We start from the raw sequence: 27,926 nt of genomic DNA on the forward strand, positions 1-27,926 counted from the left end.
ATGCAGCCATTAGAAAGGACAAAATAATGGCATTTGCAGGGAAATGGATGGAACTAGAGCAGATTATTTTGAGCAAAGTACGCCAAGAACAAAGAGAAAAACAGCAGATGGTCTCCCTGATATGTGGATGCTAAAGCCAAATACAAGAAGATATGGCAAAGTAACAGGACTCAAGAGACAAAGGACAGCCACCCATTTTGTCATATCATTGCTAAATGACTCCCTGTTCTAGACCATATATATGGTAGATATATGAACACAACAGAGGGAAGCCAGGAGGAGGAACAGAAGATGTGGAAACAGCCCACACTAAGCAAAAGGAAAGAAATGTAAACATCACCTGATGTGAAAAAAATAACCTATATTGTCAAAGCTCATAGAATTCACAAACTGTATAAGCCATGATAATGACAATGTGCCTTTATGAAGGTTAAAATGTGTTGGTGACTTTAAGTATCACTATTCCACAATACTGTGAAATTTATGAAATCACCTTATCTCAATTAAAGGAAAAAAGTGAGAGAAGGGATGGGTTAGGAGAGATGGGTGACAATGTTGTCAGACACTTTGTACTCATATACTGTTTTGTAAAATGGGAACTTCTTTGCACAACTACTTGAAGACAGATTTAAAAGAAGAAGAAGGAAGCCTGCCACCTTGCCCTCACCAAAGTCAAACAAATACCTAAATACCTAAGCTACATTCTTGGACTTGAAAAAGTGTGAGTTAACACCTCCCTTTCCCCCCCCCCCCCCAACGTTTTTTTTTTTTTAACAAATTTCCCAGTCTCCTTCATTCTTACAGAAACAAAAACTATGACATTGAGTTAAATTACATAACAAAAGCACAAAAAGAATATGGTACTACTGCCTTGCCACTGGCTTACTCTCTCCCAAACTTGAGCTAATAGGTTATACTCATCTATATAATACAGAGATACAGGATATTATTCCACTAAACATCACAGGAAAATAGGTAAGAGACAGCACACTCTCATTTCAAAATGGTTAATACATTGGCTTCTGCCATTGGAGATGGATCTAAGCTGAAGAAATCAAGTATCAACAGATTTTAGAACTGTTCAAATTTCTCTTATTCCTTACCCACTCATAATACTTAGACTCATCACTGTGAGCTTCAAAAGGGATGGATCCATTCTGACACTACTCAATGAATTTCTGCAATCCTGACAAGTTTGCACTAGGCACAAGGATGCAAACAAAACTTAGCGATCTTTTTAAGCTATGTCATGCATGGTGAACTCTTCACCTATGAACAAACTTTCTCGTGGAAATATGTTCACATCACATGCTAGGAGACCAAGCCTTGCTATACAAACTTTGAAAATCAGGTCCATGGAGTAGTCATCAGGAAGAAAATTACCCAGTCCAAGCTGATCAGACCCCTAGGTCTATGAACCTTTCTTCCTATTCCAAAAGAAGGGTGTATACATTGTTTCTGGGGTTTTTTCATGCAAACTCTTTTTTTTTTCATGTAAAACTGCATTAACATAGGGGTCACATTTTCTTTTTAATGGTACTAGAGTTTGAACTCGGGTTTTGTGGTGGCTAAGCAGGTGCGCTATCACTTGAGCCATGTATCCAGCCTCTTTGTGATAGTTTGTTCTATGATAGGGTCTGGCTTTGTGTCTAGCCCAACCTGGACTGCAATCATATTGTGCATCCTTGAGTCACTGGGATGACAGGCATACACAACCAAGCCCACTCATTTTGTTCCCCCATAGCTTAGGATGACAGGTACATGCCATTTGTTGAGACAGAATCTCCTTTGTTTTTTGTTGCCAGGCTGGCCTTGAACCTCAATCTGATCTCCACCTCCCACAAAACTAGAATTACAGGCATGATCCACTACATGCAGCTGCACAATGTCTTCTATGTTTAACCACCACACAGTCTGTGTGAAAACTGAATTTTTATGATGGCTGGGATAAAAATTAAGGTACAAAGAACATTCTATACTAGCAAAGCACTTTAGATTACATTGTCAAGTTCAAATCCTGAGCTGTGGTTTTTTATGTTTTTTTTTATTTTTGTTTTTTGGTTTTTTATTTTGTCGGTCGTGGGGCCTGAACTCTGGGCCTGGGCGCTGTCCCTCAGCTCTTCAGCTCAAGGCTAGTGCTCTACCACTTGAGCCATAGCACCACTTCCGGCTTTTTCTGCTTATGTGGTGCTGAGGAATCAAACCCAGGGCCTCATGCATGCAAGGCAAGCACTCTACCACTGAGCCACCTTCCCAGACCCTTTATTTTTTTTTAAATACAATATATCAGTACAATGTCATCAGCTGTTTATTTGAACAGACTTCCCTTTAATAATTGTGTATATATTTTAAGTGTTTAGAGGATCTTCATTTATGAAATTATATTACTGTCAACACATAACAAAGTAAAAAGCTGGCAATTTCAGGTTTTTTTCCCCAGGTTTTATTTACTTGTAAAAATCCAAATTCTGAGTCTACTGACTTAGAAAAATCTCTCTCCTAGCCCTTTACCTGGTAGAAAAGTTATTTTGCCCCAGAAACTGATGATGTACTAAAGGTCACACAGCAAGAAAGTGGCAAAAACATTTCTGTATCTAAATTTCCAGCTGGGTAAGTGTGTCACCAAGTCCTTTGTGAAGCTGAATGTGTTATACTGTTTCAGGCAATTTATTTTTTCACTCAGTATGAAATTTAAATAAATGATTTTAAAGTGTTTTTAAAGCAACATTTAAATAAATGGCATTTTATTCACAATTAAAAGGGAATTTAGCTGAAGGAGGTTTATAAAACTGTTCTTTAAATCTGCAAGTGAAGTTATATGCCATATGCCAATTTAAGGACGGGTATCTCCATATTGCTTTAACATATGGATGAAATTTCATACAGATATTCATAGATATAAAAATAACTAGATACATTTTGTGAATAGGTGAAATAGCATTCTAGCACTGTCTCTTTTTTTAATCAGTGACTTTGTATTAAACATGACTATATAGACTCAGGCATAAATCTTTCCTTCAACGAGGTTTAAGTGCTAGACCAATAAGTGTTTCTATGGGCATTTTTTATACAAAGATAAAAGCCAATGAAATGAAGGATGAAATCCACTTGGCACATAGTTTTAAGATATGAAGGACTGAAGAACTGATTTTAAGTGCTAAAGAGCTACAGTAAAAATTAGCAACTTTTTGTCTACAGATTAAGAAAAGCTTTATTCTAAATGGTTTCTCATGAAAGTCACCTACTAGGGGAGCTATTCACGGCAAACCACCTGGATGCTTCTTCCTGGACTTCAATTAATCATAATTACAAATGTACTTTCTTCATAAGTGTTCTCCTATGTAAAACAAGCCAATAAATCCAGTCAGTTTCCCCCACAGCTCCATAAAAAGGATGATTCTGGTGAGTTTCTATAATAATGAATAGCATAAGACCATTAACAGAAGGCACAGTTCAACCAACAGATTCCTTTAAATTCTTTTATGTTCCTCTTTACAAACTGATGTCTCTCAATTGAATTGTCTTTGTCTACTCCTTTTCTTTTATATTACAAGTTGACACCAACCTCACTTTCCTGTTAAATCACATCTAATCCATCATCTACAGATATGAATAATGACTCAACTTTAGAGGTCTTATTCTGTTTGGGTAGAAGGGTGAACTGGCTCTTACTGTCTAAGGAAATGAGAGAAATGTTAAATTAGTGAACATGGTAAATTTGGATTTTCAAGAGTGGCTCAATAGACCAAGCTGCTAGGAACAAAAATCTGTAACTCAGATATTCTGACCTTTTAAATGCTATCAAAAGTGGATATAAGTATACTTTACTTCTGCCTACAGGAGTACAAATCCAAAATAACTAGTTTAATTCATTTGTTTGCAGCAAGCTGGGTTATTAAAGCACCACCACCACCACCACACACACATAGATGCTTAAGAGCAGTTGGTAATGCCAACCGGCTGATTCCTTTGCTCCTGGTCTCTTTCCCTTCTGTTTCTAGTAGTCCAGAAACTGACACTTCTCCCACAGCATGTGGCTGTGATTGGATGAGGACCAGAGGAAGGTCAGTCTCAGTTCCCAAGAATGCTTATCTGAAACGAATGTGACCGCGGGGAGGAGGGTAGGTTCATGTGAGCAGTAAGGTTATTAGACTTTTAGGTTAGGAGTAGGAAAACTCTTTCTATGAAGAATGGATTAGGCAGTAGTCCATCCACCTGTGAACTGCACACACTGGGATAAGCCAGAAACCCCTGGGAAATAAGCTGAGCTCATTTTCTAGGTCATTTTGTTTTTCTTCTTTAGCAATTCTCTAAGCCAGAGTCTACTCTAGTGATGGCCACCTGTCACACACTTTTCATTGAACATTTCTAATTTTCTAGAATTTCTGAAAGGAATGGTTCTCTACTCCTCTAAAATAACCCCTACCACAAGTAGCCTTGAAGACTAGAAAAATAAATTCCTACTTTATAAAACTGGTTCTGTGCTCTGGGAGTAGCTTGATTCTTTCTAGCCCTCTACTAATTGGAAAGTAGCCTTGGGCAATTCACTAAACTAGAAATCAGTTTTCACACTCACAATACAGAAATGTTAAATAATTTATATAGCTAATGGAAATGCTTTATAGGTGTAAGTTCCATGATTTTGTATCTTTATAAAGTAAACACAATTACATTGTCCTAATTACTTCTTATTCTTTACAGTTAAAATATTTTCAAATGAATAAGAAAACAGCAATAAACACATAAAATCATACATCACTTAATGATAGAGATGTTTGAAGAAAAGGTGATTTTGTCATTATGAAAACATTAGAATGTTCTTCTATAAACCTACATAGTTAAGCAACTACACATGCAGGCTATACAGTATAACCCATTGCTCTTGGCTACAACCATGGTCATCATATTATTGTGTCCAAAAATGGCAAGTAGTTGAGTACATAAACATAAAAGATACGCAATCAAGATATTTAGGCATGGGCTGGGAAGGTGGCTCAGTGGTAGAGTGCTTGCCTTGCATGCATGGGGCCCTGAGTTCGATTCCTCAGCACCACATAAGCAGAAAAAGCCAGAAGATATTTCAGCAGTAGGAACTCCACAGCCCATCATAATCTTAAGGAACCACCACCTTATAGGTTTGTCCAGTATTGACCAGAACATCAGGTATAGAGCATATGACTGAACACACACACACGCACACACACACACACACACACACACACACACACACAATGGGGTTTTTCATTCTTATAAAAAACATATTGTGCATTCAAAAGCAATTTAGGCTTCTTACATTTTTAATCAACTAGTAATACTTAGAAAGTTAAAACTATTCACAACCCAGAGTAGACATTTCTCTAAAAGCCAAAGAATCACACAGTTAGGAGAAATATAAGGAGATCTTTCCATTTCCTTTATAATCAAGACCAGAGACAAAATTCTGAGCTAAATATAAGGATGAATAAACTTGACTAGAAAACAAAACTCAGGAAACATCAGAGACTGCCTTCTAATACCTGATCACCAAATGTTAACTAAAATAATTCTATCCCTCAACCATATGAGCAGGCAAAGTAGTGCTATAAACATTTTTTGTTTGCCAGATTCTAAAGAGATTCATCTTGACATAGCTAAAAATGAAAGTAAAAGATGGGGGATTGTTCAATGTCTTTTAATTCAAAGCATTTAATGTTTTATTAAATGTAAATGTAGGTACCCTATAGGATCTGTGGGTAGGGAAGTGAGAAAGATGGAAAGGATAGGGAAGCAGAGAAGAAAGAAGGGAGGGAAAGAGCACACATAATGGTAATATAGTTTTTGAGCAATTACTAACCCAACTTCTTTCCCTGTTTCACAGGAAAGCCTACAGAAGACATAAATAACCAAGGTTCTGAAAAATAAACTGAAACATATAGGTTCTGTTTCATTTATCTTAATTGAATGTATGATTGCTTCAACTGAGAGGAGGACAAAAATTCCAAGACTTCTTGTCCTCTTCTATACAAATTTGGGTAATAGAAGCTCCATCATACACATAACTCTTCATTATGTGAACACTGTCAATAAACAGTACATAACCCAGTTATTACCATTATTCTTGCCTTTCAAAGATGATAATGCGACCTACTTCCTCCTCTGCCATTTCCCCTGTTCTCAACACCACTTCTGCCTCTCTGCTGTTTAAGGATCCTCTACCTCAGAAAGAGCAGCAATTCTTTCTATTGGAAACACTTGAATGACACTCTAAAGAGAAAGCAATTTGTGCCAAGAGCAGCAGTAACTTGAACCTCACTCTTGCAGATTACAGACTCTTACAAATTAGCACTGAGATTTCATGTCTGGATTCTCAAGTATCCCATGGTCTAGTCTTGATATTGAGTCTCAAGTTTCCTACCTCTCTTAAAAATCAGCCCACTTCGAACATGAAACTATTCTTACTATTTTTCTAACTCAAATTCAAAATTAGTGCTTTTTTCAAGTAAACATAATGTTCACCATTAAATAGTATGCATTAAACTATCATTCAAGGCAATTTGGTTATGCCTAAGCCCCAAGATGTAAATACTTGAATTCTTATACTATTACAGAAATATCTCAATTATCTGAAGTATAGTCAAAACATAGACTATAAGTAAACCATGCACTTTACTCACAGAAGGATACCTCAAGGCCATTTATTGTTTTATTAAACATGAATATACACATATGCTACCTACGTTCAAAAATATGATTGGTCATTATAAACAGTAGAACAGAATGTAGAAATTATAAAATGAGTCAGACCTGCTGAGGGTCTGAAAACCTATAGCTAGCAGTATGGTATTGCTACTTCTTTTTGAAGGAGAAATTGTGGGGGGGAGGGAGATATCCATACAGGACCATTTAGTATAGACACAGTTCTGCTCCTAATCAGCAGAAGTGGTTAAAATTGAGAAAGAAGTTTAACAGCCAAAAGCCATACACTTTAGCCAGGAAATTTTACTGTCATCAAACATACACTGGACAAGTAAAGTATGACCATTATTTAATTTCTGAAAGCTTTGACAAAAATCTGACTTCATACTTTTAACTTCTGACCAGCGGAGCTTAACTAAGATGCCTACAGCATATGTCCACAACAGTATACCTTCACCATGAACAACTAGACAGTCCCACACATTTAAACTTGTACTGCATATTCATGTACTTGTAAATATGTGTTCATGTATTCCTATTCATTTGAAATTTGTGAAAAGTTGTACCTGATAAAAGGGTTAATTCATTGCCTGTTTTCACTTCCCCATGCTTTGTTTTAGGTTATTTCAGTTAAAATGAAATGATAAATGCATCACTAACTCAATGATCATATTGTGTCCCATCACAGATTCTGAAAAGTTTCAATGAGCCAAAAAAGATAAACATTTAATTGATTTCAGTGAGTTAAAAGGACAGCATCATAATCAGTTGAAGGAGATTTTTAATTCATAGCAATTACTAGCTTATGTGACTGGATGCCAGATGCATTTGTTTGACTACACAAAAGCAACTGAATATTTTGCATTTTTCAGATGCAATATTAGAGTTATCAAAATGTATAGAAATGTATAATATACACAGCATTGTTAGTCAATCTCCTTCAGGAAAAGATGAAAATGATCCTCCAGACATAAAGAATATTTATAGTTTTGTGCTATTATTTCCACTGGAGTTGAAAACATATTACACTAGATAATACCTTTGTGTGCTATTTAGGTTTGTAATAGTTTGCTCCTTGGATATTTTGCAATTTTCATAAGTAAATGCCTCTAATACTAAGTTTTCTATGTTATCAAATTAAAACATTTTATGATTAATATAATATGCTTTGCACATACAAAGATAACACAATAAAAATCATATCTCAAAACTTCTTAATGTCCTATCAAGTGCATCTAAGATTACCAAATTTCCATACTGAAGGTTAAAGAACAACAACAGAAAATTATTTCTTTAACCACCAATATGTCAATTCCCATAAATATACTTACAGAGTATCAATTAAAATCAGTGCTAATATTCTATAACTATAACCCTTGAACTTTTTCTCACAGGAGATGTTCAGTATTTATTTTCCAAATATATTTGTAAGTGATGTTCTGATTTTCTCAAAGCAAAATAAAAGATTTATGAAAATGATTAGTCACACTATCAACTTAATTCCCAGACCACTCTGCTTCATGGAAATCCTGCTGAGTTCCTCCATGGACAGGATATATCTTACCTCTCATGGACAAGGCCACTTTGTATCCTCATTAGCTGCTTCAACAGAATAATAAGGACCAGTATTAAAATCAAGGGCAGATTCGAAATGCATTATTCAGCTGTGGCAAATTCTTGTTAGCCTTACAGGATAATGATCTACAAGTACCACCTACACCCACTGTCACTGGTGAGAAACCTGGGTGTTTTATTTGCCATCTGGATGTAAAAGCACTAGAAGCTAACACAGTCTTCTCATATACCAGCATTAGTAAATTTACAGAACAATCCCACCCACCAAAAACATAAATTTCCAACCCCTCATCTCACAAAGTCGTGCGTGATCAGATAGCTTTGCCTGGAGTTAAAAGGGGTCAAGTTTCACAGTCTCAGCTAGGGTGGGTCCTTCTCTATTTTTTTTTTTTTTTTTGTCGGTCGTGGGGCTTGAACTCTGGGCCTGGGAGCTGTCCCTCAGCTCTTCAGCTCAAGGCAAGTGCTCTACCACTTGAGCTACAGCGCCACTTCCGGTTTTCTGGTGGTTTATTGGAAATAGGAGTCTCACGGTCTCTCCTGCCCGGGCTGGCTTTGAACCGCGATCCTCAGATCTCAGCCTCCTGAGTAGCTAGGATTACAGGCGTGAGCCACCAGCGCCCGGCTGGGTGGGTCCTTCTCAGTGCTGGAATTTACCAAAGAAAAATGGAGAAGTCAACACTCTTCTTCCTAGGAGGCTTTTTGGAGTTGAGACCTTTACTCACATCTACTCACCTGAGCAATAGTCTCTTATATAGACAGTAGGTTCCACCTGAGTGGTTCTTACTCATCACCTAAGAAGCTATCTTTGAAAAGTGCTCAGGGTACCAAAATCAAGTATGGTGACAACTATGCATGTGTAAAATACGCTGGTGAAGTATGAAGGTTCTAAAAATAAATACAAAAAGACTTAGTTTAAGACCCTGCCATTGTTGTTTTTAATGTACTATGTGATTTTTTTTTGTTTCTTTTGTATGTTCTTCCCCCAGGGTATAACCCATTTTCACTGTATTTGATTCCCATGCCCTGCATCTTGTATATACATTTTTCTAATTTGGGTAGGGGAAGGGAAATAACAAAATTCTGAAACAAGGATACAGGTTGACCCACTGTAACAATGAGATGTACAAGGCACTATATTGAAAATGAACTTTACAACTTGAGGGGAGTGGAGGGGGGAAGAGTTGGGGAGGTGGGGAGCAAAGGGATGGTAGAGGAAAAACAATGGAGAGGGTAACAATGCTCAATAGGAAATGTACTCATTACCTTACTCATGTAACTGTAACCCCTCTTTACAGTATCTTTACAATAAAAAAAACATAAAAAGAAAAAACGAAAAGTGCTCAGGCTCAATGTCAGATAAACTCAATTCACATATCTCAGCACTTGACCACCAGTCTTCTTTCAAAGCTTCCACAGTGATTTCATTCTTATTCTGCAATGAGATTGAAAAATACAATGAATCCTGGTTTTAACTAGGAGTGGCCTGGATTGATGGTACACTCCTGTAATCCCAACACTCAAGTGGCTGGGGCAGGAACACAGCACATTCCTGGCCAGCCTGCGCCCCACAGGGAGACTCGTCTCAAAAGAACAAACAAACCAGTGACCAGTGATAATGTTCATACAGCTCACCCTGTAACATTTGTCAGTATCTGAAGACATTTTTTTATCTGCTACTGGGTAGAACCCAAGGAAGCTGTTCAACCTCCCCTAATGCACAATGAATTACCTGATCTCTTAGTGCAGCTGTTGAAACACTCTCAACTAAATGAAGAATTGTTGGGAGAAACAGCCTGCTCTTTCTATCTCCAGAGATACTTTCACCAAACAAAGAAAAAAGCCTGAAGATTTTAGGAGGAACACAAACAACTTTTGCATTTCAACCAGTAAGGTCAAAATGCTTCCAAAGTGCTTCTTATGTAACACAAGTGAATCATTTCCACATGTGAGCTCCCAGTTTGAGAGTGATCTGTTTGAAAAGAAAGCAACACCTCACAAGTAGGACAATAGCCTGGGATACATTTTCCAGCTCAGGTCCATCTGCCACAGTGCAGTCTTTCTACTTATTTCCACCTGTTTTCTGTTCATATAAAAATATACAAAGCCTGATCCAAATCATTCATAGCTCCTACCAACCCCAAATAGAACAGCTCTAGAAATGACTCAGTAGATCTGCAATTCAGGGTTAATCCCACAACTGGTTCTTATCTGTTTTTACACCAATGATTCCAACAAATTGTGTGGAATTTACAAGTATGAAAAGACATGTCTTACCATCCATATCAAAAATTAATTTGTAACAGCAGGATAAATACGATGCCCAAGTTTATACTCTGATAATCCATAAACATCACATTGTGCCACTTCATTTTCCAATTAATTACAGAAATAAAAATGCAATGCAAATGTACTGTAAATATTCTCTAGTGCGATATCAGCTCTCAGTAAGCTTGTCACATACGAATGAGAAAATTTGAAGGAGACACAAGAAATGACCAACATGGTTATTCCATAATGTAGCTTATTATACCAAATTTGTAAATGAATTATATGGTTAAATCTCAAGAAAAGTTTCCCCAACCCACTAAGTTTACCTTGAAACAGGCAGTAATAAGCTACAGTCTTTACATAGGAGGAACACAAACAACTATTGCATTTCAACTAATAAGATCAAAATGCTTCTAAAGTGCTTCTTTACAGATTACTTAATGTAAGTCATTCTCTGAAAGTTGTACCTACAAAATTTTAAGTTAAATCAAGCATTAAAGATTCATAAGAGCATGAAAAGAATGTCAAAATTCAACATCATTTAATCATAAAAATGTGTCAACAGATTAGGTACTGAAGGATGGCTCTATACAATAAAAGCCAAAACCATGTTAACATCCTTCTCAACCATACCTCAGCCTTCCTCTCAGATGCCCATCCTCACCACTTCCTTTCAACATACTCATGGAAATCATTGCCTGGGCATTTAGGCCAGAGAAGGAAATAAAAGGCAATAGGAAAGGAAGAATTGAATTGCACTATTTGCTGATGACATGGAGAAATTCATAGAGTCTCCACTAAAAGTACTTTGTCCCAATAAACAAATTTTGTAAAGTTGCAGAATCAAAATCAACATATAAAAATTAGTAACATTTCTACATTGTCATAGTAAACTATCCTACAAGGAAATTTTTAAAAATCCCATTTACAATAGCAACAAAAATTAGATATAAATTTAACCTAGGAGGTAAAAGACCTATATACTCAAAATTATAAACACTGATAAAGGAATTAAAGAAATATAAAGATATTTCATATTCATGGGTAGGTAGAATTAATAATTTGAAAATGTCCATAACTCCCCAAAGTAATCAATGCAATCTTTGTCAAAATCCCAATGCCATTTTTCACAGAAATGACAAAAATAAATCCTTACGCCCATATATATATATAAATAGAGAGAGAGAGAGAGAGAGAGAGAGAGAGAGAGAGAGAGAGTTATGTAGTTATAGAGTTATAGAGTGTGTGGATATATAACTATAACATGAATACATATAGCTATATACTATATATAACTATATATAAAACTACACACACACACACACACACACACACACACATATATATAAAACACACACACACTCAATATAAAGTTAGGTGTGGTGACACATATTTGTAATCACAGCTGCCAAAAGCTTAAGTAGGAGAATCACAATCCAAAACTCCTTAGACAAAAAGACAAGATCTTATCTATCTCAAAAACAACCAAAGCTAAAAGAGATGCAGGAGTGACTCAAGTAATATAGGGCCTGCCTAGCAAACAAGAGGCTATGAATGCAAATCTCAATGCAAACAAACAGAAAAAGGAAACTGCAAACACCATATCCCAAACACAAAAATCCATCAAATCACCAAAATGGATTAAAGAGTTAAATATAAGGCCTGAAATTCTAAAATTTCTAGAAGAAACAAACCATAGAAGTTAAGTTCCACGGCACTAGCTTAAGCAATAACATTTTGGATATCACCCTCAAATCACAGGCAACCAAAAGCAAAAAGAGAAAAATGGGACTACATCAAGCTAAAACAGCCTCTACAGCAAGGAAATACCTAACACAGAACACAAGGTTACATTTGCAACCCACCCATACATTTGATAGAGGTTTATTATCCATAGTATATAAGGGACTCAATTCAATACTAAGAAAACTAATGTTCCAATTTAAAAATGAGCAAAGGACATGAAGAGGTCTTTCTCAATAGGCATGAAAATATTCTCAGCATCATTAATCATTAGAAAAATGTAAACTAAAACTTTAATGAGTTATACCTGTTGAAATGGCTTTTATTTAAAAAAAAAAAAAAAAGAAAGATAAGCTCATGCTTGTAATTCCAACACTCAACTAAATCAGGAGTTTGAGGCCAACCTAGCTACTTTTTGAGATACACACACACACACACACACACACACACACACACACACACACACACACACACACACACACACACACACACACACACACACACACACTGCTCTCTTGGCAAAAAGAAATGTTGGAAAAATATAGGGAGAAAGGGATACACTGTTAATTGCAAAATAAAAGCTATAAGATAGCTATTGTGGAAAGCAGAACAGTATTTTCTCAAAAAAAGAAAAGAAACTAAAAATAGAATTATAATATGACCAACTAATTCTACTTCTGAAAATATATGCTAAGGAACTGAAATCAATATGTACAGGAGTTATCTTCACTGACATAGTTACTGTAGTAGTAATGACACTAGCCAAGATATGGAATCAGCCTAAGTGTTTATCAATAGATTGATGAAGAAAATGTGTTTTATATATATAATGAAATAGTATTCAGTCATAAAAAAGAAGGAAATCCTATTATGTGCAACAACATGATAAAACTGTTAAGTGAAAAAAGCCAGACTCAGAAATAAAAATGTCACATCATCTCACTTCTATGTGGAATGTCATGGAGTTGAGGATTACTAGCTTTAGGACAGTGGGAAGGGAAAAAATGGGGAATTGTTAATCAATGGGAAACAGAGTTATAGGTAGAAAGAATACGCTTTCAGTTCTGTTGTACAACAGGGTGGCTGTAGTTGATGAATGTAATATGCACCCAAAAATAATTAAGAAGGTAAATTTCAAATGATTCATCATAAAAATGCTAGGAAAGTAAGATGATGGATAGATTATCTTGATTTAATCATGCCACGTTGCACATACAGATCAAAACATCACATTTTATCCAATAAATCTACACAAAATAACTCATCACTAAAATAATAGCAATAAGACAAGTTCAGGTACCTCATGCTTTTAATCTTAGCTCTTTGTAAGGCTGAGATTGGAAGGGCATGGTTCTAGGCTAGCCAGGCAAAAAAGTCCAAGAACTCCATCTGATCAGAAGAAAGCTGGTTATAGCAATGTGTTTCTGTCATCCCAGGCAACTATGAGAAGCCTAAATAGGCAGATCACAGTCCAGACACATGCCCAGGCAGAAAAAGAGACTCTGTCTTAAAAAATACCAGCAACCAAAAGACTCCACATAGAGCTCCCCTCTGACCCAGCAATCACACTTTTGGGCATTTACCCAAATGTTCACAAACAAGACCACACTAAAGCTACCAGCACGACTATGTTTATTGCAGCTGTATTTACCATAGCTAAGATATGGAACCAACCCAGATGCCCCTCAATAGATGAATGTATCAAGAAAATGTAGTATATATACACAATGGAATTCTATGCCTCCATCAGAAAGAATGACATTGCCCCATTTGTTAGGAAATGAAAAGACTTGGAAAAAATTATATTAAGTGAAGTAAGCCAGGCCCAAAGAAACATAGGTCCCATGGTTTCCCTTATTTGCAATAACTAGTATATGTCTGAGTTAATCAGAAAAGGTCAGTTAAGTTGATGTTAGAGAAATGAACCCTAAGATATGTATTCAAATGTTTTTTTCTTTCATGTGATTGTTTCTAACACATTTATAAGATTATTTCTTTGTTGCTTTGTATGTCCCTCCCCCATGGTATAACCTCTGCTTTCACTGTATTTGATGTTGTTATAATTTGTGGAGGGGAAGGGAAAAAAACAAATCATTTAAATAGGGATACAGGTGGACCCACTGCAACAATGAGACGAACAAGTCGTTATGTTGAAAACGAACTTTACAACTTTGGTGGGGGGGGGCAAGGATGGTTGGGTGGAGGGAGTGGTTTGGGGGAGGATGGGATGGGAAGGGGAAACAAAGGAGGAGGCTACAATGCTTGATAAGAAATATACTCATTATTTTTCCCATGTAATTATAACCTCTCTGTACAGTAGCTGGGGCTGGGAAGGTGGCTCAGTGCTAGAGTATTTGCTTCGTATGCATGAGGCCCTGGGTTTGATTCCTCAGCACCACATAAGCAGAAAAGGCCAGAAGTGGTGCTGTAGCTCAAGTGGTAGAGCACTAGCCTTGAGCTGAAATGCTGAGGGACAGCACCCATGCCCAGAGTTCAGGCCCCACGACTGCCCCCCCTCAAAAAAAATTACCATCAGTGAAAAGCAGGGCAGTTGGTTCAGACATATCATTCTTGCTTAGCAAATTGAGGCCCTGTGTTCAAACTCCAATACTTCCAAAATAAGATAAAATAGTTTGACTTTTCAAATAAAATTTCAAATAAACTGGAGTTCTTTATTTAAAGGGAATAATTGTTTGGTAAGTGAGCCACCTGCCCCTAAGTATTTCCTTTTTTCGTTCAGTTTAAGAAACCAAGTTTCCTTAAAATAGTACACATAGTTACTTCTCAAGCTCATTAAAAAGTAATCAAGAAATGGAAAAGTTATTAGCTTTACCTTCCCATTCGCCTGCTAAGCCACCCCTGGGGACAAGCATCATGACCAATGACCTATTTCATAATAGTAACACAACCAAAATACCTTTGGTAATGACTTTCCATCTATTTTGGAGAATGAGATATCCAAGGCCATAGTAATCAGGAAACCTCTACTGATCTTTTGGAACCAGAGATGTGGGTTCAGTGAACCCAGTAAAGGTACCAGCAAGGAGTTCCCACCTATCAGGTGAACTGGCTTCTCCTTACCACTTCCCAACAGGAAAAAGGGAAAAGCAGCGGTTTCCCCAACTTCCATTTGTGCTTAAAAAGAACATTGGAAGCCTTAGAAGCAAAGCTTCCAGAGTCAATTTTCAGCACTATGAGAAAAGGATTAGGATGAAATGGAATCCAACAGGTAAATCCCCAAGTACAATATTGAAAATTTACCCTTTGTGTCACTGCTAAAATTGGCAGCCTCCTCCATCACAGCTCAGAGCTGACTTCACCAAGATGCTAGAGCAGCCTTCAAGCAGAGGGGAAAACCCTTAGACAATGTGCATGAAAAAATGCCACAGCTGCTAAAACTAATCATTTGCATTCCAACTCAACCACAGGGGAACATAAAAGAACTGTAGTCTGGGGTCACTCTTTTGTTTTGTTTTGTTGAGGAAATGATTTTTTTCTCTTTCGTTCCAAGTGGTTTCAGAACCAAGAGGCAGAAAATTAAGCTCTTCCAAAAGGTTTTTATAAAAGCTCAGATTTTGTGCCAGCTCAGCAAATGCAGGGATATCATGCTTTGAAAACCGAGGGAGGCTTCACACACATCTGTATATTACCATAAAGTGACCTGATGGGACCCAGAGAAGTGTCTCTTGAGAGGCACAAGATCACCCTATTCCAAAAGGCAGTGTTGATGAGCTTTGAGTAAGTAGGGAAGTAAATTGTTCACAAAAGTCACCCACTTGTGCTACTGGGTCCAGCACAAGGGAGAAAATTCTCAAGAAACAGGTGCATTTACAGGCCATCAAGCAAACCAACCTCAAGCCTGTTTAGGCACAAGGTATTTCTTTGTTGAATGTGTTTCTCATAGTAAATATATTCATTTCTTCCTGGATGTGAGCTAGTGATTAGATTCAAACAGCATTTGGATACCTTTTCACAAGAAATCCTCATAGAAGGAGGAAAATGCTCAAGGTCAAGATCAAAGGCTATTATTTTTATCCAGCACAAAACAGACTTCATCCTGGCAACTCGGGGTCCTTAAAATTATTGGTCCTGCTCCAGGTTTACATGTCTAACTGCTGAACAAAACAACAAATCCAAATTGAGCAAAAGAAACACACAACTCATTCTCAGGACAAATGTCCCCTCCTTCCTCTCAGCCCACCCCTCACCCCTGCACTTCCTGCTCTCATGGGGAAGTGTTTCATCAGACCTAACTCTACTGTGTTGTCCCAAAGCAGCTCCCTAGCACATACTGACCCACCGTTCATGCCACTGTAGACATTCCGATGATGGGGGGATAGGTCCTCTTGCGCCTGCCGTCTGAGGGTGCCCTCCCTGCTGCCTCCACCGCTGCCTCCACCTCCTCCTCCGCTTCCTCCTCCTCCTCCTCCTCCATGTTTGTGATCAGGGCTTCCACCATAATGCTGTTTGAGATGCTCAGGGCTGGTGCCCCTGGGTCGGGGCAGGTGCTCCAGGCTCCCACTAAGCGCGTGTTTCTGAAGGTGCTCAGGGCTCCCTCCACTGTGCCTGGCATGTTCCGGGCTGCCCCCCGGCCTGTGCTTCTGGAAATGTTCTGGGCTTCCACTGAGCATATGCTTGGGCAGCATTTCAGGGCTGCTCCCTGGGTGTGGGTGCCTCTGTTGTTCAGGGCTGCCCTTGCATAAGGGCTTATGATGCTCAGGGCTAGGTCCTTTGAGTGCTTTGGGGTGATCTGGGGTGCCAGAGGCCCTGGGTTTTTGCAGATGTTCAGGGCTGGTGCTCCTGTGTTTGGAGTGCTCAGGACTCCCCTCGGCCCGGGGCTTCTGCAGGTGCTCAGGACTGCCACCACTTGCATGATGCTTGTGGTGGTCAGGGCTGTCGGTACTGCCCGCACTGGAAGTGCTACTGCCGTCACCCACATCCCGCACATACGGTGCAGTGGAGGTTGTCAGCTGGCACAAGCTGGCCTGGCTGTCGATGGAGCAGCGGCTGCCTGCACAGCCGGCCCCTTTCTCCTCATCCAGCAGCACGCAAAGCTCCTTGAGCTCCATGTTCTCCTTCACCACTTCCTCCTGCTTCACCTCCAGCTCCTTCAGCTTCTGCAGATATAAAGCTACTTCCTTGTGCATCACCCCAGCTGTGTAGCGGCCCAGTCTTTGCCACTCCCGGGACACCCTCTTGCCTTTCTGCCGGTCATCATCCAGGAAACAGCAGAGGTCCCTCAACTCCTGGTTATCCTCCTGGAGTTTCTGGTTAATATCCTGAAAAGAGAGAGAGAACTGTCCGAGGAAAGTACCACATGGAAGGTATTGCGAGTTCGGAGTTCCTGGGATCAGGACAGCCTAGAAATGGTGATGTCTCTGGAATATTAAGGGAAGAAGTGGAATGGGAATAGCAGAAAGATGGTAACTAGCTACTAATGTTTAAGTAATAGCTATCAGCTATTTCCCCTGTATATTTGTATTATTTTGTCTAATAACACCAAAAACAGGGAATAGTGATTATGGTTCTTTTATAAAAAAAGGAAACTGGATCTCACAAAGCTTCACTTGTCCAAGATGACCCCATCAATATTTAGAGAGCTAGCCAGTTCATTGATCAACAAGCAATCAGTCTGGAGGAAAACAAGGCTCATCTGCCCTACCCTTAAGAAAAAAAAATGGAAGATTTTGATCTATAACATGTTTAAGGGCTCTGAGACAGCACTTCTTTCCACTGGGCAAATGAAGCCTTGCTCAGGTCTCCAATGACAGGGGATGAGCAATAACAGTGACCCCACTAGGGAGATGCACAATTGTCCTCTAGTGGCATTTCAGTCCTACACATCTGACCCCTACTTGCCACACTCACCTGGACATCTGAGATGCCTGGCAGATTAACATTAGCCACAATGAGCTCTTGATATCCTAACCCAGCTCTCCAAGTCACATCTCTCAGCAAAAGCTACTTCCATCCACCCCTCTGCTCGTGGTGACAATATGAGGTTGCCCCTGACATCCTCCTCCTTCATTTTCCACTTCAGAGCCCAACAGGTTTTCGGGACTCATCCTCCAAAGTTCAGTTCATCTTGCCACTCACATGCTAAAAATTCTTTAATAGCTTCTTGTTGCCCTTAGAACATAGAGCAAAATCCCCCCATTCTCATAAGAGCCAAATGCTCCCATTCAGTGTACTTCTCCTGCTGTTCATTCATTAGTAAGCATCAATTATATGTCAGGTACCAGTCCAACAGCAGAGATATATCAATGGACATGACAAAGACTTGACATCCAACAGCTTTCATTCTGGTGGAAAAGGACGTCAAAAACAAGTTTAAAATATTATGTCGCATAATGAAATTTGCTGGGGGGAGGGGGGGAATAAAGCAGGTTAAAAAATACCTTTTTTTAAAGAGAAGGCAACCCTGCATAGAAAAGAAACATCTGAGCAGTGACTTTGATTAAATGAAAGAGCAAACATGTGAGTGAAGAAATCTGAAACAATGGATATCAACAATGAGCCTGTTGGGCAGGAGTGAAGATGGGCATCAAGCATTGAGGGCCACTTCTCCTGAACTTGGTTTTAGGTCCTCAAAGGGTAAGCCCTTCTCCTCTTTCACTCCAATGTTTTCCTAGACTTCTATATGACTATTAATGCTTTCTGGTTAGTGCTTACTAACCAAAGAAGCCATTGTGAAGAAGTCCACTTCTACCTAATTCCCCTTAGACTTCCCCTCTGTTGTGCTGACCGCAGTGTAGCCACCTGTGCATGAGTGCGCCTGTTACTACAGCTCTCCATCCCCACTGAAGTCATGAAATAGATCTCATCTATTCTATCCATCTCTGTGTCCAGAACTTCTACCACAGAAACCAGAAACTAAGGAATGCAAAAGTGTGTTAAATAACAGGAAACTGGTTCCCAAAAGGGGACAGAGGAAATCAAGAAGAGTGGGATGGGTACAGGAAGAGAAGAAGCAGAAGCAAATGCAGTCATATAATTCCGTGCTATTCTACAAAATTAAGAAAATTGAGAGCTGGGCACCTGTGGCTCACACTGGTAATCCTAGCTACTCAAGGGTCTGAGATCTGAGGATAGTGGATCAAAGCCAGCCCGGGCAGGAAACTCTGCGAGACTCTTATCTCCAATTAACCACTAGTGCCACTTGAAGTGGCACTGTGGCTCAAGAGGTAGACACTAGCCCTGAGGTGAAGAGCTGAGGGACAGTGCCCAGGCCCAGAGTTCAAGCCCCATGACCAACAAAAGAAAAAAATTGAGGGAAGAGGTAGAGTTGACAGGAATGGGAGAAAATGATGAAAGGGGTAACACTGAGCAAGATGCATTGTATTCTTAAACAGCTTTGGTGAATGGCAACGCCTCCATACAACTACTTAAAGATAATTTGTAAGTGTGTTATGAACTTCCCCTTTCTTCTCTGTTCACACAAATAGTGAAGGAAACACAGTGGTTTGGGAGGGAGGAAAAAGGACAGCCACAGCGTCCTACAAAGACTTCTGCTCCTGCGACTGCCATCCAGTCCCAAACTAAAGATACTCACAGAGGAAACGTGCTTCCTTTTCAAATTCAGGTGAGCTCCAACACTTTCTCTGATACTGATGAAAAAACAAAACTTTAAAACATCCTTCACTTCTTGACAGTCATTAAGACCTAAAGTGGAAGGGAATTTCCAGGCCAGAAGACAAAAACCCATGCAGCTTATTTTCCACCTCCAATTCTAACTATTGGCTTTCCCAGAAACTCTCGTTTGTTTGACTTTTGTTGTTGTTGCTTGTTTTTTACTTCCTTTTGTTTCTCATGGACACTTTTCTGCCTCAGGTCTGAGTCTGACCAACAGCCACATACACACACACCTGGCGTCCTGCTTCTGCCCATCCTCTGTGTTCCCTCACAGACTCTAATCCACTCCTAAACCAGGCTCATTTCCAAAATACTTCCTTTGTACTTTGCTTCTCCTGCTCAGCTACCCCCAATGCCTCCTTCCTCTTTGCAAAAGAAAACAAATAAACCCATTAGCCAGGCCTAAAAAACTTTCTCCTGACTGTCTACCTTTAGCTCCCTCTGTTGAAAAATCATGACACCGAGTTATGTTTATGTATTATAGCCAGGCAATATCACATTCTCACCAATATGAACCTACAGGAGGGATTCCTCTGAGAGGTTTCCCCTACCACTAGAACACTACTCACTTGCCACTTATGGCCTGAGCTTTCATTGAGCATAAACTTTTCTCCTTTCTCATGTAGTTCTCAACCTTCTGGAAGAAAGATGTCTGATGCCTTTCTTTGCACATGCAATACACTATCATGGTAGTTTGTATACAGTGAACATTCAATATATGGGGTTTTTTTGTTGGTGGTGGTAGTAGTGGTGATCCTGGGGCTTGAACTCAGTGCCTGGGTGCTATCCCTGAGCTTTTTTGCTCAAGGCTAGAACTCTACCACTTTGAGCCATAGCTCCACTTCCAGCTTTTTTGTGATTAATTAGAAATAAAAATCTCACAGTTTTTCCTGCTCAGGCTGGCTTTGGACTGCAATCCTCAGATCTCAGTCTCCTGAGTAGCTAGGAATACAGGTGTGGGCCATCAGCACCAGCTGGAGTATATGTTTATGGGCTGATCAACTCTCCAAAGCCCTAGACCTGTGGCCCAAATAGACTACAGCTACAGCTATTGAGAAATATTTTTACTATTGTTTTCAGCAAGCCCTGCTCTATAGCAGCAAGAGGGCACATGATCACTCAATAGTGATGCTTTAGAGAAAATGAGAAGCTGTGGGTATTCAAAAATACACTAAATATTAATCTTTCTAAGCTTCAAAAAGTATTCAGCACTAAGTTTAATTTGGTAGGAAATTCAAGTCATGTCCTTCTTCATCGGTTGAATTTCCAACTGAAAATATTTGCTTGTAATTCTCCTATAGCTCCTCCTGATTGATCCAAAACTGAAAGGAAGTCATGACTGGTGGTAGCATGGTCTTTGAGAGAAACCATCCTCTTAAAGCAAGTGAAAGGACTTTCTCTGAATTCTATAGCAGATGGACGCGTAGACGTGGCCCATTTGTTTTCATCATTGCTCCCTCTTCCTGTGAGTCACTTTTCTTGTGAGTATTATTGACTTGTGAGCTAGCTTATTCAAATCTGCCATGTTAAAACTTAAGACTTTTTTCTTCAGAATTCTATGTTTGTTTTAACATTTCCACAGGTCACCAGATGTTATCCAAGTATCTAAAATTAACTGGTTTTTTTTTTTGGGGGGGGGGGGGCTGGGGGGTAAGGGGCAGTCCTGAGGCTTGAGCTCAGAGCTGAGGTTTTTGCTCAAGACTAGTGCTCCACCACTTGAGCCACAGCTCTACTTCCAGCTCTAGGACTGTTAATTATAGATAAGACTCTCATGGACTTTCCTTCCAGGGCTGACTTTGAACCACAATTCTCAGATCTCAGTCTCCCAAGTAGTTAGAATTACAGATGTGAGCCACGGACACCTGGCTTTAAATTAATTTTTAAAAGCTTAAGCCCACCTCATAGACTATTGCAAAAGATTTCAAATCATATGCCTATAGACTACCAAGAGCTATATCTATGGTTAAGAAAAAAAACGTACTGTATTCTTTTCCTTCACTGCAGAATGAGGCTATTAGGAAGCAAATAGGAAAATTAATACAAGAGAGTCCACAAATCTACAGCTTCCTCAAATCAGCTTCCAACCAGCATTCTGGGTCAGAATAACCTGCATATTGATACATGCTCAGCAGCCCAAAGTGCTCTGGCAGAATCCAGTTCCTTCAAATGTCAGAACCCTAGCCAAAGTTGCCTGTCTTCATCTCTTGAGAGTTCACGCATGCTAAGCAAAGAATTTGAATTAGCCCTAAGAAAGAAGAAAGGAAGTAGACAGCAGGGAGAGAAGGGAGGTGGAAGAAAGGACAGAAAGAAGAGAAGGGAGGGAAGGAAAGAGTAAAGAAGGAGAAAATAGAGGAGAAGAGAAAGAGAGGAGAGGCAGAAAAGGGAGGAGTGGAAGGAAGAAAAGAAAGGAACGGACCTTATTTAAAATAGTTTGTGTCTCTGTGACCTTGAGAAACTATGAAACCTCACTGGGATTTCTGCATCTATCCACCATTTAACCCTCAAAAGGCCTCATGTGGAATTAAGATGACCATTAAGTAGATCAGAAATATAAGGCTCAGAGAAGTCAGCAGTTTTCCCAAGCCGACCAGACTGTACAGCTGTACTTCTATCTAGTAACCTTAAAATTTCTTCAATGAAATTTCAAAGTCACAAAAAAAGGCATCAAAAGAAGTGTTGTGGCCTTAGAGACCCTACATTTATAGCCCTCAACTAAGCATGCCAAATTCTCAGAGACTAAAAAATAAAACCCCTTTCTTCCAGTTTTGCCACACGAGTAAATATACCTACCATTTAGTCACTCAACCACATATGGTGTTCAAGTAAGCTCTGAACCAAAAAGATGAAAATGAAGAATGCTGGCAGCTAAGCAGAGCCTTAGAACTCTTGAACAATTAGGGTGGGCAAGAGGCCTTAGAGTCTCCCTCTAACTGCCCAGAGATGTAACCTGTGACAGAAAGTAACCAGCTTCCATCGCTCTTAAAACCTGATGTTGTGATGCAGGTCTTTAAATCAAACCTCGAGATCAATTTGGGGGATAATTACTCTTAACTACTCTAACAATTACTTTTCTAGATGAAGCTAATACAGTGAAGACCAGGCAGCCTATTCCCCATACCTCTCCTCCCCCACTCATACCTAGCCCAGCATACAGTCAGTGCACAAAACCTAAAAGAGCTTTTCAGAAGTATCTATAATCAATAGTATGTCGAGTCTCAATGCAATTAAAATCTTTGGGAAATTGATTAATTGATCAAAAATTCATCCAAGTCACATTACATCTCAAACCATGGAAGATTAAACTGCAGAGTGACATTGACCAGCTTTGCCTTAAAAAAAAAAAAGTTCATGGAGATACCCGGCCATCCATTTATGGTCTGCCCTGATGAAAACCACCATATTTTGCAGTCAAGTCCAGTATTAAACCTTCCCCTGTTACACAGTTATAACTAATTATCACAACACCCAAATACTCTCATTTGCATTTTACCCATGAACAAAATGAAGATCTGAGAAATTACCCAAACTCCCCCTTGCTGGTATTCAGGATTCAACTCCACCTCTGAGATTCTTTTCCCATTGGTTAGCCTGTCCTGGTCCCCAAAGAGCCCCGTAGCTAATAAGTATTCCATTAGTAAAGAATTAAAAGACAGGAAAGCACAAGCCTTGGGATCTGCCTGACTGTAGGAACTGTCTCCACTGCATCTACTCTGGAACACATACATGACTGAGTTTGGGCCTCAGGAGAGAGCCCTCTCCCACCTCGATTGGGGTAGCACACAGTGACCCCTGGGCATCCAGCCTCTCCCCGCTCCTCCTTTGCCCAGAATCTTGGAGCTGGAGCTGGGAGACCATGACCTCAGCAGCCTCTGCTGCCTGAGAAGCGGGGTGGGCGTGCAAAGGCACAAGAAGAACAGCGTGTGCCTGCGGGAATTTGCTCCCGGAGGTCCCTGCGCCGCTTTCGTTTTGTGTGCGGCTTCCTATAAACAAAAGCAGAACAATGAGAGGAAGGAATACCGGGAGGCAGCAGGCGAGCTGTGAGCAAAGGAAGTTGGTTTGGTCGCAGTGCGTGCCGGCGGCAGGGCGGTTCCCGGCCACTGGTCGACCGCTGCGGCCCGCCGGGCACACTGCTGGCCCCTTCCCAGCTCTCCAAGGGGAACAGAAAGTTAGTGGTGGGGCTTGGGGTCCAGCCCCTTGGTACTGACAGCAGAGGTTCAAAAAGAGGGCGCCAGTAGCCTACACTTGTCACACCTGGTCCACGTCGTGAGCCTTCGACTCCGAGCCCCGCCCCACCTCGCTCCAGGCCGGATAAGATTGAAGTCAAGCTGGCCATGAATGGCAGAGGGTTGTAAGGTGATGGTGTTCATCAAGCGGGGGGGTCGGGGGGCGCACATCACGGGGTCCCTGGGCAGATCGGAGGCAGAGCCTGGGCTCCCTTGCGCAGTGGCCGTCCTGAGCATCCTGGGTGGCGCCTGGCCACGTCCTCTCCTCCCCGGCAGTGGTGCCCTTTCTTTGCCCTCTGCTCTCTGAGAACTGGTGGCTCCCGGGCAGCTACATCTCCCACCCCCCAAAGGCGAAGATGCCCTAATTCGCTCCCCCTAGGCTCTTTCCCCCTGCTTGGCTGTAACCCAGCTCCTCAAATCATCCACATTCTGGTTGGGGGGGGGGGGGGGGGTCCGTGTGTGCGCCCGTCATCCCCCCTCCCAGACTTCAGCGTCCTTGGCTCCGACCCCCCCCCCAATCTCAGAGGACCACACGAGGAAGCACACCCCGTGGGAGGGGGGGGGGAGCAAAAAGCCGGCAAAGTTTGGAAAACTTTGTGAAGGGCTGGAGAGGGGGGCGAGGGGGCGCGCCCTGGGGGAAGGGGGCAGACATCACCTGTGGCGGGAGAGGGGGAAAGTTTGCCGGTCCACTCCCCCCACCCCGCCGTGCCCCGCGCCGCTCACCTTGAGCCCCCGGATCTCGCCGAGGTGCAGCTGCAGGCGGCGGTTCACCTCCCGGATGAGGTTGCTGTGGTCCAGCATCGCGCTCACCTTCTCGGCCTCGGCGCGCCGCAGGCTGCGGATCAGCTCCTCCTTGCTCCACTGCAGCAGCTCCTCGTCCGACACTTTGGACAGGTCCTCCGCGACGGCGGCGGGGGCGCACGGGCCGGCCGCCGGGGCCGAGGGGCCGCTCTCCGCCGCCGCCGCCGCCGCCGCTGCGCCCCCGGCCGCCTTCGACATGGTGTCGGCGCGGGAGGGCAGGTGCGAGTGAGTGCGGTGCGAGAGAGGCCGGGCGCGGGCGGGCGGGCGGGCGGGCGGGCGGGCGCGGCCGGGCGGCCTCCGCCCACACCCCCTGTGCGCTCTGCTCCGTCAGCGGCTCCGCCCGGGGGCCGCGGCGCTCGGCCGGCGGGGCTCGCGCGGGGCCGCCATCCTACCTCACCATCGCCGAGCGCGCACCCGCAGACCCCCCGGGCCGGGCGGCCGACCGCGGGCGACGGCCGTGACCCGTCCCAACTCCCCGCAAGTCCATGGCGAAGGGCGCCGGGCGCCGGGGCCCGCGGGGCGGGGGGCGGGCGGGGGGCGGCGGGGAGGGAACCTCAGGGGCTGCGCCCCCGAGCCCGGCTCGAGCTGCCACCCGCGACACTCGCGTCCGCACGCGCTTTCCTCCTCGACGCCCCCCCCCCCCGGCACGCACACCCCCGCTCCGCTCGGCTCCGCTCCCGTCCCAGCCCCGCGGCTCTGCCCCGGTGGCCCGAAGGCTCCGAGCGGCCGGCCGGCTGCGCTCCTCCCGCCGCCTTCGCCGCTCCCAGCTGCTCTGGGAAGCCTGCGATTGGCAGAGCTCAAGCTGGGGAGGGCTGGGGGGGCGGCTGGGGGCGGAGCCTGCGGCCCGGGGGACGTCTGGCGGTCCGCTGCACCTTCCACGGGGGCCGGGACCAGGCTCTCCCTCCTCCGCCACCTGGAGCTCCCCGGCGCGCTCAGCGCTGTCCCGCCCGGGAGGGCAGGGGGCGCGGCTCCTGGAGCGCCCGGGAAGCCTGCGGGGTGGGGCCGGTGCCCGGAGCAGGTGCGGGGCTGGGGACCGCCGGGCTTTGGGAGGCTCGCGCGCGCCACCTTGTGACCGAAGACGTTCCCTCTCTCTTCGGCTTGTCCCGGCTGGTCACCAGGCAGGGGAAACAGCTGCTGACCAATAAGTGAAGTGCTTGGTATTGTGGGGTAAAAAGGGGGTTGGAATCAGGAAAGATGCGCTAGCGGAACTTGAGGAATAACCCGCTGTGTGCACTTTAGAGAATAGGCGAAATAACGGAGACGAGGGAGGAGGAGGTAAGAAAACCCTAATGCTGTAAAGGACCAAATAGCCTTTCGGGGGCACTGCTATTTAGGGAACATCCTCCCCCATCTCCAGGTCTCAGTCTAAAACTCCACCACCTTGTGAAGAAGCTTCAGAGGAAAGTACTGAGTCTTTCCATTTTTTATGTGAAAAGGATCAAAGCCTTTAGGAAGAAAATTAAATTCCTTCGTCTGCTGCTTGCTGAGGCCCTGATTTTAAGGTCAACGCAGCCCCTGCCCTTGGAGCAAAACAGGTCCCCTTAGGCAAGCTGAAATGCCAGCCGAAGAGATTTCCCTTTTCCTCTTTGCCACAGGCAAGTGCCACTACTAGATCAGCTTTTTTATGGAGGTCATGTCTGGAAGGCAGATCTCTAGTCTCTAGACTCTTTATCTTTGGGCTTCTTACTCTTTGGTGAAGTGGAATGGATGGAATTGGCTATGAAATTATATTTTTTGTCTAAAGAAAGATGCACACTATCCGGAGCGTGACATTTCCTGGATGGGAATCTATACCCAACCTGGCCCCACTTCATCCTGGGCCTCAGCTAAGTAGGGTGAAGAGGGAAGACTCTCCATCTGTTGTTAGGGTGAGATCTAAATCTGTCCTTCTACCAGCTCTACAGTGTGCAGCCCCAGTAAAGCTGCTAAACTGTGGTCAGCTGAGGACTGAGACCCGGTTTTCTGAGAGCAAACAGTGGCCTTGCTGGTCCCCTCAGTTCTACTGAACCAAACACGTGCTTCTCCTTCCTAGCCGTGGCTCTAGGCATTTCCTTTGCTCAGAGCATTTATACTTTAGCAGTGTTTCAGTTACAAATTCTTTGGATTTAGTAGCATCTCACTCTGCTTTCCACCCAGCTCTAGTCAGTTTTATACTTCTTTAAAAGTTGGGCAAATTAATGTCACAAGTAAAATCAGACTTGTTTTCATAATAAAGAAGAAAACGAATATTTATTGGGTACCAATTAATAGTTCCTTATGCAGACCTGGACTCTGTAACTGGAGCTATCAAAAAAAGCAATCATAAATATGTGGCCCTAAGTCTTTCAGTCCTGATGTCTTTGTGGCATATGACATTTAGGATCAAGGAGATTTTACCACCACCCAGGCTTCCCCTGACCCTCCATACTGGCCCTTCTGACTCCAACACCTGCTGTCCACATTAACAAACAGAGCCTCTAGAAAAAAGTCAAGCCCAGTAGCTGCATGTCCAAGGTTGACTGAATAGCTCGTGGCTCTGAACAACCTCCCTACAGAGGGCCTGTTCCCTGCCTGTGATAAGATGTTCAAACCTCTTAATCTCCAGCTTCCTGGCCTCCAGAATAGTATGAAATTTCTAGTGTCTATATATTACCCAGTGCATATTTAGCCATAGCATCACAAATAGTTAACACAGTGTCTTTTCCCCTCTATTAACCTCAAAGCTCCTTCAAGACAGGGTGCACGAGTTAGCACTTGTGGAAAGGAGGAGAAGAGGACAGGAAGCAGAAATGGAGGCATGAGCTGGCCAGAGAAACCTTATGCAGATATTTTTTAGTCTTTTCAGTTTGGGATGTCTCATGGCCCATAATAAATATGCAAGAACTTTTCCTCTTAAAAAATATGAATTACTGCTTAGTATGTGCGGTGAAGCCAGAGGGGTAGCATGCAGTTTAGAAGAAATGTTTAAATGTAAGATCCTATGGTGCTTTAATAACTTAACATCAAATTTCTGTGAAATGCGCTCCAGTG

General features: G+C 42.3%; 1 protein-coding gene across 3 annotated transcripts in view; it reads right to left on the minus strand.

Moving 5' to 3' along the window:
- Nucleotides 1-25,115, minus strand: part of Ccdc85a (coiled-coil domain containing 85A) — a 183,349-nt gene extending 158,234 nt beyond the window's left edge. For all 3 annotated transcript variants that reach the window (XM_042691277.1, XM_042691276.1, XM_042691275.1), the window contains exons 1-2: nt 24,840-25,115; nt 16,562-17,540 (exon numbers count right to left, since the gene is read on the minus strand). In XM_042691277.1, the coding sequence (XP_042547211.1) occupies nt 16,562-17,540; nt 24,840-25,115 (1,255 nt within the window). The remainder of the gene's footprint in view (nt 1-16,561; nt 17,541-24,839) is intronic.
- Nucleotides 25,116-27,926: the final 2,811 nt, after the last annotated feature.

This window comes from Dipodomys spectabilis, unplaced genomic scaffold, assembly GCF_019054845.1.
Source record: "Dipodomys spectabilis isolate Male_0828 unplaced genomic scaffold, ASM1905484v1 ptg000141l, whole genome shotgun sequence".
Taxonomy (NCBI): domain Eukaryota; kingdom Metazoa; phylum Chordata; class Mammalia; order Rodentia; family Heteromyidae; genus Dipodomys; species Dipodomys spectabilis.